The sequence below is a fragment of the Hypomesus nipponensis genome, chromosome 26 (genome assembly GCF_054491055.1).
Source record: "Hypomesus nipponensis isolate SF chromosome 26, ASM5449105v1, whole genome shotgun sequence".
Taxonomy (NCBI): domain Eukaryota; kingdom Metazoa; phylum Chordata; class Actinopteri; order Osmeriformes; family Osmeridae; genus Hypomesus; species Hypomesus nipponensis.
In genome coordinates, this window is record NC_140386.1 from 5,579,831 (window position 1) to 5,591,248 (window position 11,418).

The 11,418-nt window shown below is 51.1% G+C and overlaps 1 protein-coding gene across 1 annotated transcript; it reads left to right on the forward strand.

Annotated features, from left to right (window-relative positions):
• Nucleotides 1-51: 51 nt before the first annotated feature.
• On the forward strand, nucleotides 52-11,290 carry kdm4aa (lysine (K)-specific demethylase 4A, genome duplicate a). Its single transcript, XM_084692366.1, has 22 exons — nucleotides 52-177; nucleotides 1,185-1,351; nucleotides 1,456-1,631; nucleotides 1,818-1,932; nucleotides 2,305-2,498; nucleotides 2,636-2,685; nucleotides 2,802-2,905; nucleotides 3,035-3,172; nucleotides 3,302-3,546; nucleotides 3,689-3,867; nucleotides 4,004-4,383; nucleotides 4,488-4,584; nucleotides 4,776-4,957; nucleotides 5,129-5,330; nucleotides 5,663-5,739; nucleotides 6,162-6,217; nucleotides 6,490-6,598; nucleotides 6,978-7,166; nucleotides 8,799-8,969; nucleotides 9,139-9,258; nucleotides 9,369-9,461; nucleotides 9,588-11,290. The coding sequence occupies exons 2-22, from the start codon at nucleotides 1,214-1,216 to the stop codon at nucleotides 9,726-9,728; spliced, it is 3,156 nt and encodes a 1,051-aa protein (XP_084548492.1). The 5' UTR covers nucleotides 52-177; nucleotides 1,185-1,213; the 3' UTR covers nucleotides 9,729-11,290.
• Nucleotides 11,291-11,418: the final 128 nt, after the last annotated feature.

The window sequence follows — 11,418 nt, forward strand, 5'->3', positions numbered from 1 at the left end:
AGTCTGGCCTGAACATCGGCACGCCCCTCCTTCCTTGTAAACAAACACACACTGGGCATGCGTGTGGCACTGGAATAATGGAGGACTATCTCTCCAATCCATGGTGAACCCTGCATTTACAATTTTCAAGCACTGAAGATCTGGGGGCAACAAAAACTGATTGGTAGTACAGCATATGTAAGTTAACATTTAAGGCTTTCAAATGTTTTGGCTTTGCATTGCTAAAAGAAATCCTGTTTATTTATATCAAGAAATGGATTAGCGAGCCACTGTAGCTAGTGCTAACTAGCTAGTACTAGCTAACGTAACGTTAGCAAACTGATCCCAATAGAGGTCTGTTCCCCAAAGTTGTTATTTCGCTTGCATCCTTTTCAACATGTGTGTCAGCATGCCAGACTGACAAACAATTCTACTTATAAAATATGTTCCCTAATGCAAGTACAGTTGTGCCAACTCTGATCGCTAAATATCTTGTAGACTTTCAACTCGCTAGCTGTCAGCCAGCTAGCTGCTACTAGCTAGTTAGCTTACTGTTTTCTTGACGGAGACGGGACACTGGGCCCTAGTTGACAGACTTGGCGTTCAACCAATCCAAAGCTTCCATTGCTGTTCCATCAGCATGTTGTCCAATCATGATGGGTATTATTTGACAGGTGGGCAGAACTAATATCGAGCAGGCAAGATTGCTAGCTAGCAACATTGCTACCAACGTAACCTAGTATGATCAGAAAGCAAGCTAGTAGAACTATTAGTTTGCCTCATGCATAAGTTAGCAAACTAACTTTTTTCCAAGTTGCATCTTGTTTGCTTATACATATGTAATCTGCAAAGAATGGTCATCTTTGCATAATACATGTTTGGAACGTAGGCTTGCAAGAAAGTTCAAAATCTACCTAACCTTCCTTCGTACTGTTTACAACGAAACTCTTAGTTTGTAGTTAGCCTTGTATCTGCTTTTGCAGAGCATTGGATAATTAACTTTGCTACCAACAGTAGGGGGCGACAGGTGATCGGATTTTAACCAGTGCGTCCTCAACTTGCATGGTAATAATTGAAAAGGATTGCCATAAATTAGATGAACCTAGGGTCAGTGCAGGCGTACTATGTAAAATAGTAATTTGCACAGTTAAAATACAAATCTAAATATGTCCAAATGTATTTTACATAAGTTGTACTGTTAACAGAATCCACAGGTCAACGTGACTGATCCAGGATGGCGACAGAAACAGCTTCTCAGACAACTGGCTCCAGGATAATGACCTTTAACCCTTCCAAGGAGGAATTTAAAGACTTTAGTCGATATATTGCCTACATGGAGTCCCAGGGAGCTCACAAAGCTGGAATGGCAAAGGTCAGTCTGGTCATCTTCAATTATGATCACCCTTTAATGACGTCATACTCTCTGCTTCAGTCGAGTTCAATGAGGCAACCGTGTGTTGTTTGTTTGTGGTGAAGGTGATACCACCCAAAGACTGGAAACCCAGACGCACCTATGACGACATCGACGACCTGGTGATCCCAGCTCCCATCCAACAGGTGGTGACGGGCCAGTCGGGTCTGTTCACCCAGTACAACATTCAGAAGAAGCCCATGACCGTCCGCGAGTTCCGCAAGACCGCCAACACAGACAAGTGAGCCCATTGCGCTGTTGAAAAGGCCTGACTGGACATGCATGATGTTCATTGGTCGTCTTTCCACGTTGTGGGATGAACACTGACTTCCTCAATTTGTGACTGATTTTGATTTCAAACGTTCTGTAGCTCTTGTGCCTTTTTTTGGTTTCTCCACCTACTAATCATCCATAAACACAAATCCAGATTCTGCAATCCTCGGTATGTGGATTTTGATGAGCTGGAGAGAAAGTTCTGGAAGAACCTGACCTTTAACCCACCACTCTATGGAGCGGATGTCAACGGAACCCTGTACGATCCAGTGAGTGTCTCTCCTCGTCGTCAACCAGAGAGGATCTAGAGGTTTATCGCTAGCTCGCACCACAAGCGCCTCACACGAATCTTTCCCTAATTGTTGCCAAGTCAATTACCCTCTCTCTCTCTCTCTCTCTCTCTCTCTCTCTCTCTCTCTCTCTCTCTCTCTCTCTCTCTCTCTCTCTCTCTCTCTCTCTCTCTCTCTCTCTCTCTCTCTCTCTCTCTCTCTCTCTCTCTCTCTCTCTCTCTCTCTCTCTCTCTCTCTCTCTCTCTCTCTCTCTCTCTCTCTCTCTCTCTCTCTCTCTCTCTCTGTGTCTGTGTCTCGCTCGCTCTCTCTCTCTCTCTGTGTCTCTCTCTCTCTCGCTTTCCCCCTCTCCAGGACGTGACGGAGTGGAACATCGGGCGTCTGAACACCATCCTGGACACGGTGGAGCGGGAGAGCGGCATCAAGATCAAAGGGGTGAACACGCCCTACCTGTACTTTGGCATGTGGAAGAGCACCTTCGCCTGGCACACGGAGGACATGGACCTGTACAGCATCAACTACCTGCACTTCGGAGAGCCCAAGTCCTGGTGAGGTCCCGCCTGTGGGACAGTCACCCACGCACACGGAAGCTAACTCCTGTCCTCAGGCACTAGAGTTCTTTGGAATACGAGCTTAGCATGTGATAGCATACTTGCGACAACTGTGGATTCGTTTTTCTCTCTAGGTATGTCGTGCCCCCAGAACATGGGAAAAGATTGGAGCGCCTTGCTAAGGGTACGTGAAAAGAATAGTACTTGGTGTCGACTGTTCTAGATACGGTGACACATTTTGAGGAAGTTGGCCGAGTTGTGCGTTTGTCGTCTTCACGTGCGCCGCGTCTGGTCTCTCAGGGTTCTTTCCCGGGAGTGCTCAAAGCTGCGAGGCGTTCCTGCGGCACAAGATGACTCTAATCTCGCCTTCCATCTTGAAGAAATACGGCATACCCTTCGAGAAGGTGAGCCGAATATCGGCTTAAGTTTGAGTCCTTATCATCATTTAGAGGGCTTGATGTGACGCACGTATTTCTTCTGCTGTCTCGATCGGGAGCAGACCCAACTTACGTTTGTTTGTTTTTTGTTCTCAGGTCACCCAAGAGGCGGGTCAGTTCATTGTGACCTTCCCGTTTGGCTACCACGCCGGCTTCAACCATGGCTTCAACTGTGCCGAGTCCACCAACTTTGCCACCCAGCGATGGATCGACTACGGCAAACACGCCACTCTGGTATGCCAGCGCTTTCTGGAAGCCGGCGGGGGAAATGCACCCAGATCGTACACAGTTCAACCGGGTCATTTACCCTCCGTGACATGCGAATCATCCTCTCCCCCCCCCCCCCCCTCCTTCTCCACCCAGTGCTCCTGCCGCAAGGACATGGTCAAGATCTCCATGGACGTGTTCGTGCGAAAGTTCCAGCCGGAGCGCTACAAGCTGTGGAAGGCCGGGAAGGACAACGCGCCCATCGACCACTCCAAGGCCACGCCGGAGGCGTCCGACTTCCAGAAGGGGGAGACGGCGGAGGGCCCCGGCGAGGCGGCGGACGGGAGCGCGGCGGACGGGAGCGGCGACGCCGCGGGAACGGCGCGGGCGGGCGAGAAGAGGTATGCCGTCGCCGCGTCAACCCCCCCGGGAGGGGGGTGGTGGGGGGGTCACACCGGGGAGAGCCACGTTGCGTCTTTCTCCCCGACAGCCTTCGCTTTTCTTTAAACGCCCCGCGTCTTGTTGCCTGTCCTCGTCCCGCAGCCCCAAGCCCCAGATCGGGACCAAGCGACAGCACGACGACGTGGAGGAGGAGGCTCCGGGGGGCGCTAGCGCCCAGCAGGCCGAGGGGGAGGGACAGGGACAGGCGGAGCAGAAGAAGGCCAAGCTCACCAAGGCCGAGCAGGCCGGCAAAGGGGCCAGGCCGTCCGAGTCCGACACAGGTACCTAACCTCCCCAGGAAACGACGACAATTAAGCGGATGTGGGCTGTTCCTACTGCATGGGACGCCAAAGAAAGAGAGTGTCGTTAAGCATTTGCGTCTGGGGGGGGGGGGTCGGTTTCTGTGTGTCCTTTCAGAGCCGCCAAAGTCCAAGCCAGAGCCAAGGGAAAACAGCAAGGAGAAGAAGCCGCAAGCCAACTCGGCCAGGCCCGCCGACGCCAAGCCCCCTGGCAAGAGCCCCGTCAAGAAGGAGAAGGGACCCGCGGAGAACGCCGCTCGGGAACCTTCCCCCCCTGCCGCCGCCGCCGCCCCCGAGAAGCCGGGGCCCAGCGAGGACGCCGGCGGCGCCGGCAGCCCGGCCCACCGGCTGTTCCAGAGGACCCTGAGCCCCGCCGACGTGCTCCACGTCCACAGCTACGCCAAGGGCGACTACGGCGGCGAGGGCGAGGCGCCCGCCAAGGAGGAGAGGAAGAGCGACAGCAGCGACAGCGACTCCGAGGACCCCGACGAGAGCCCGGTGAGGAGACGCCGGCATTTCTTCTCCCCCCCCCCCCCACATTCAGCTGATGACCCCCGGGAGGTACCGTGTACTCAAAACCGTTTTCTTTTCCTCGCCACCAGGGGGCGGAAGAGGGGTACAAAACCGCCAGCGTGCCCAGCAACCTGGGGAAACTGCCCCGCCATCACCCCCTGATGAAGGACAGCATGAGTGACGAGGGTACGCCCGCCGGGAAAGCGACCGAACCTTCCCGGAAGGCGCACTTGCACATCAGGCTTCACGTTTTCAAAACCTCACCCAGAGACCCAGTTTAGCATGTCAAGCAAAAAAAACCTCTCTCTTCGTTCGCATCGGACGGCGTGCGGTCCGCTGAACGCGTGTTTGTGTCTGTTGCCGTGTGTCCCGTGCAGAGCTGGAGGAGCAGGTGCCGGCGGAGGAGGATGGTCTGGAGGGGGAGAGCTGGGCCAAGCCCCTGGCCCACCTGTGGCAGACGCGGCCCCACAACCTGAAGAAGGAGAAGGAGTACAACCGACGCATGGGCCTGCAGTCTCCCTACTGCTCCGTCTGCATGCTCTTCCAGACCTACCAGCGGGTGAGCGCGGGGGGAGGGGGCGCAGTCCGCGGGGGGTGCGATCGGTCCGATCCGCCCCCCGATGGCCCGCGTGTCGGCCGTCTCGGCGTTCGACGATCTCGGAGGAGGCGGCCGGAGAGGCGGCCGTGTTGAACTCCGACCCTAACCACGAATGTCCCCCTCCCCCTCCAGACCGAGTGCCCCGACAGCTCGGAGCTCCCGGCGGTGCTGTCGGGCGGCAGGCTGAGGACCAAGCCCCTCATCCCGGAGACGTGCTTCACCACCAGCACGGAGGAGGGCTCCGAGGAGCCGCCCACCCCCACCCCCCACCTGGAGGAGGATGGCACCAGCCTGCTACTCAGCTGCTCCCACTGCAACATCCGCGTGCACACCAGTCAGTACACACACACACACCACCACCAGTCAGTACACACACACACCACCACCTGTCAGTACACACACACACTCACCACCAGTCAGTACACGCACACACACTCACCACCAGTCAGTGTACACACACACGCACACTCACCACTACTCAGTACACACTTACACACACATTTTAAGTGGGCTAAACCATGTCTTGGTTCTGGCTAGCTGTTCACACAGTTCCCCGTGTGCAACCAGAGAGGATTAAGTGGTTTCTTCAGCCAGGGTTCACGCCCCACCTAAAGGTTTCTTGTCTGCTGATCTAGCGTGTGCGCGCGCGTGTGTGTGTGTGTTCAGGCTGCTATGGTGTGGATCCAGCCAGTGTGACCAAGGACTGGAAATGTGCGCGGTGCAAGGCCAACGCCATGACAGAGGTGAGTGTGAAGCCTCAACAAGCACTTGCCGTTTTCCTCTAATGGCCATTCATTAACCTGGGCTCCATGTGCAAACCCATAGTCATTTAGCAGACGCTCTTATTTACATTCAGTCATTTAGCAGACGCTCTTATCCAGAGCGACTTGCAGTAAGTACAGGGACATTCCCCCCCCCCCCCCCGAGGCGAGAAGGGTAAAGTGCCTTGCCCAAGGACACAACGTCATTTGGAACGGCGGGGAATCAATCCGGCAACCTTCTGATTACTAGCCCGACTCCCTCACCGCTCAGCCATCTGTACTCGATGATGACTGGTGTCAGGCCCGCAAGCCAATAATGATCGCCTTATCGCCATCTCACTGCGGTGCTTTTACAGCCGGACCCGGAGCGTCATTGGTTTGTTCTGCTTTTCCTTTCTGTGCAGAGTTGCTGTTTGTGCTCCCTGAGAGGCGGAGCCTTGCAGAAGGCCAATAACGACAAGTGAGTGTGCTCGACACGTCTGTTGCCTGGCAGAGGGAACATGTCTTTACAATCCCTGTCCCCAGCAATCATCCATATTACTTCGGGGGGGGGGGGGGTACTTTGACAAAGTTTGAGTGTACCCCCCGTTTTGTCTTTTTGTTCCGATCTCAAGGGAACTGTAGTCTGGTTGTGGTTTTATTTTTTACTTCAGATTTGTATTTTATTTTTCTATACATGTTTCGATTTTATAACGGTGTACTATTGACATTATTGTGTGTGTGTGTGTGTAGGTGGGTGCATGTGCTATGTGCTGTGGCGGTGTTGGAAGCCCGCTTTGTCAGCATCACTGACAGAAGCCCCGTGGACCTCAGTGGGATCCCCCTGCAGAGGTTCAAACTGGTGAGGCCCCACCCCCTCCTCTCCCCCCTGTACACATCAGCCCTTTACTTTCACCCCATCAACCAACGTTAACCTCACCGGCTCCTCCCCCCCCCCCCCCCCCAGCCCCATTCATTCCTGCATACCCTGCGTCTGCACAAAACAGGAACGTGTTTTGGGTTTTTCCAATGGGAGGGCAGTCACCCGCATGTCACGTGACGCGTGGCAGGAAAGGAGAACGCGCTGAGCCTATGTCGATTAGGAGCAGTGTGTGTGTGTGTGTGTGTGTGTGCGTGTGTGTGGTGGGGGAGTCAGGGAATCCCCACGCATCCTGTACAAGATATTGGCTCCGCTCGTTTGTCCTGGCAGTTGACGTGTTTTCTGGTTCCCCTCCGGGAAGAAATGTTTCTACTGCAAGAAGCGGATGAAGAAGACGTCGGGCTGCTGCGTGCAGTGCTCGCACGGCCGCTGCTCCACGGCATACCACCCCACCTGCGCCCAGGCCGCCGGCGTCCTCATGCAGCCCGACGAGTGGCCCTTCGTGGTGTACGTCACCTGCTGCCGCCACAAGGGCCCCGTCCAGACCGAGGTAGGCCACTTCCGCTCCACGTCCGCAGGGCTGATGGGTGATATCTGTCTGTCTGTTGTTTCTGTCTGTCAAATGATCGACTGGTGCGGCTCAGTCAATTAGAATATCCCGGAAAAGTTTGTTTATTTCGATAAGTCAATTCAAAAGGTGACACTCATATATTATACAGAGGCATTACACACAGAGTGAAACATTTCAACTGTTTTTTTTCTTCTTTCAATTCTGATGATTCTGAGGAAAACCCAAATGTCAGTATCTCAGAACATTAGAATATTGTGACAAAGTTCAATATTCTAGACTCATGACGTCCCACTCTAATCAGATGATTTTCTCAAAACAGCTGCAAAGGTTTCCTGAGTCTTTAAATGGTCTCTATGGCTGGTTCAATAGGCTACACAACCACGGGGAAGATTGCTGACCTGAAAGTTGTCCAGAAGACAGTCATTGACACTCCATAAGGAGGGTAAGCCACTAAAGGTCATTGCTAAAGATATTAATAGGAAGCTGAGTGGAAGGAAAAAGTGCGGTAGACAAACATAAGCGCAGCCTCGAGAGGATTGTGAAGCAACGTCCATTGAAGAATTTGGGGGAGATTCACAAGGAGTGGACTGAATTTGGAGTCAGTGCCTCAAAAGCCACCACTCACAGCAGTATCCAGGATTTGGGCTACAACTGTCGCTTTCCTTGCGTCAAGCCACTCCTGAACCAGAGACAACGTCAGAAGCGTCTTACCCGGGCGAAGGACAAAAATAACTGGGCTGTTGCTCAGTGGGTCAAAGTCCTTTTTTTTTTTTGATGATGATGATGATGAAAGTTAAGACGTTGCGTGTCATTTGGAAATCGAGGTCCCAGAGTCTGGAGGAAAAGTGGTTCGGCACAGAGGTTAAGTTGCTTGAAGTCCAGTGTGAAGTTTCCACAGTCAGGTAGAATTGGTGAAGGTTGACTGTTTTATCAAGTCCAGAGTCAATGCAGCCATCTACCAGGAAATTGTTCACTTCGTGCTTCCTTCTGCTGACCACGTTCTTGGAGACGCTGATTTCATTTTCCGGCAGGACTTGGCACCTGCCCACACTGCCAGAAGTACCAGTGCCTGGTTTAATGACCCTGGTATCACTGTACTTGATTGGCCAGCAAACTCGCCTGACCTGAACCCATAGAGAATCTATGAGTATTGTCAGGAGGAAGATGAGAGACACCAGACTCAACAGTGCAGACGAGCTGGAGGCCGCTATCAAAGCAACCTGGGCTTCCATAACACCTCAGCAGTGCCACAGACTGATGGCCTCCATGCCACGCCGCGTTGATGCAGTCATTGATGCAAACGGAGCGCGACCAAGTATTGAGTGCATATGTATATGAACATACTTTTCAGTAGGCTGACATTTCGGTATTAAAAAAATCCTTAGTTTTATTTGGTCTTATGTAATCCAATTTTCTGAGATACTGAATTGGGGGGGGGGGTTCATTAGATGTGAGCCATCGTCATCCAACTTAAAAGAAACAAACCCTGAAAAGGTTCACAGTGTGTAAGGCCTCTGCATGATATGAGTTTCACCGTTGGAATTGAAATAAACACGCTGTTCCCCGATATTCAAATGGACTGAGATGCACCTGGTCTGTCCGTCCCTCCAGCGCAACAAAGCTGCCATGCAAGAACTGACGGTTGGCCAGAAGGTGATCTGCAAGCACAAAAATGGCCGCTACTATCAGTGCGACGTGGTGCAGCTCACCAAGGAGACCTTCTACGAGGTCAACTTCGACGACGGCTCCTTCAGCGACAACCTCTTCCCCGAGGACATTGTGGTTCGTAGGCGTTCACGACGCCGTCCCAACTTGTGGGCATGATACGCTTTGCGTGCACGCCACATCAAAGGGGTTCCAACAATGCTACTCCCTCGTTTTTGGAATTCCACGTCTACCGGATCCTGTGTAACGGCTGTTTCCACCCCCCCCCCCCCCACCCCCCCCCCAGGGCCGAGACTGTGCCCAGCTCGGGCCCCCTCCCCAGGGGGAAGTGGTGCAGGTGCGGTGGACCGATGGCCTGGTTTACGGAGCCAAGTTTGTGGCGGCGCACGTGATCCAAATGTACCTGGTAAGCCTCCGCCTGGAAGTTCCTGTTCCGCAGCAATGTCTGCCGTCCATAGAGGCTAGCGATGGCTGGTAAATAAATAAATACTGATAAATGTTGTTGTTGTTGTTAAGATGGAATTCGAGGACGGGTCACAACTAACAGCCAAGAGGGAGGATGTCTACTCCCTGGATGAGGAACTTCCTAAGAGGGTCAAGTCGAGACTGGTGAGTGGTGCCACCCCCTAGCCAGACACGCGACACAACACAAGTCCAAGGATTTGCCAAACGATCGCATGCCTGTCTCTGTTTCCCCGAGCGTGAATGCTTTCCCGTCCCCGACTCCCATTACAGTCGAAGGCGTCGGACATGCGCTTCGACGGCATCTTCGAAGAGAAGGAGATCATGAAGGTGTCCAAAAGGCAGAGGGTGCTCAACTCGCGTTACCGAGGAGACTACATCGAACCTGTGATCTACCGAGCCATCATGGAGTAGCCAACCGTGACAAGCCCCCCCCACACACACACACACACACACACGCGCGCGCACACACACCAGCACTGATGTTCCGGACCTCTCGCTCACTTAACCTTAAATCAGCCACTGTGTGAGTGTAGCTCTCACAATATGACTTCCTCTGAATGAACTTGGCCCAGGACTCCTAGATTGGACCCGGTTTTGTATATTTTATACTTTTTGTTTCCCAACCACCCATCATTTACAGTATCTATCACTGGTATGTGGTTTTTGACTGTGATCCATACAACGATACGTCACTTCTGCCATATTATAGTACGGTAGACCTGTATGAGTAATATGTTGTGCCCTGTAGCTGTATACTTGTCAGGAAGACAAGTCTCGAAAAGCAATATCGGACCATGGAAATTAGAAGTAGCATTCTAATAGTAAAGCTTTTACGACAGGTCGAAAAAGGTTCTCTCCGCTCAAGTTGCTTACAGATTCTCGATCTTTCTGAGTTGTTTCACAGAATGTTGCCGGTTGGTCATTGAGATATATTTATTGTCCTAGTTTCAGGGTGCTCCTTGTACCCATGTTTGGTTTTTTTAAAGAGGTACAATGCCATTTTATGAACTCGTATGCCTCCTCTTTTAGCAGATTCACACTGATGACTGCATTCCTAAACATTGTATTTTGTAGGAATGCAATGAATATAGCTTTTCCATTTTTGGAGTTGTTTTTTTACCAGCCTATTTATTATGGTGCTTTGAGTAAGTAACCTCTGCAATACAGATTTTTGTCAGTTGCAACGATGTAGGGGTTCTGGACTGATAATGTAAGTTCTATTTTTGCTATATAGAGTAATTAGAGAGGGTCCATTCAGAATTGATATGGAGCTCTTTATATCCTGTTGGTTCTTTGCGACTTTGATGGAATTTGTGCGTTGCACTTTTATTTAAGTCCAGTTTGATGGGACAGTTTCATAGTTGTGTGCTGCCATTGCAAATTTGTCAAAGCCCTGTGTTTTAGGGGGAACATGCTAATTGTACATTTGTACGTTTTTTTTTCTTTTTTTAGGGGGGGCGGGTTGTTCTTTCTCCCATTGGCCATGCTTATCAACCATGATGCACTTCGTAATGATAAGGTGACCCTGACAATTGTCAGCCCTTGCTCTACAGTAGAGCATAAGACTAGCAGACTTAAAAGTTCATACCGTTCAAGAGGCCCATAGCGGGAGCTTATTTACTTATGGAAAGACAAATACTAGGTGGGAAAGTTTTTTTTTATTTTTATTTTTTATCAAAAAGCTTATTTTATTGGTTTGTTTTGTAAAATATGTTGTATGTGTATTTTCACAGCGTACTGTGAAATATATATTGTTATGTAGTTTATTTAAAGATACAAGCTGTTCGACTCAAGGGATCTTGTGTCGGTTCCTGTCATGACACCCTGGGAGAAGCATCATCAGCAGCTTCCTGACCCTGGCTTTGTTCACGTGGCCTTTTTCCATGTCTGTAATAAATTAAAACTGGACTTCCAGATTATCATTCATGCGTTTTGTAAAGATAATTTGTTTTAAGTAAAAATGTTGGCTTGCATTGCTCGTGTCTGTTCTTTGTTTCATGGGTTACATTATGGATGGTAACTTGGGCACAAACGCAGAATTTGGGTGGCACATACAGGAAAGCAACGGGATGATGGTCACTGATTAAAAGTTTTGGGAACC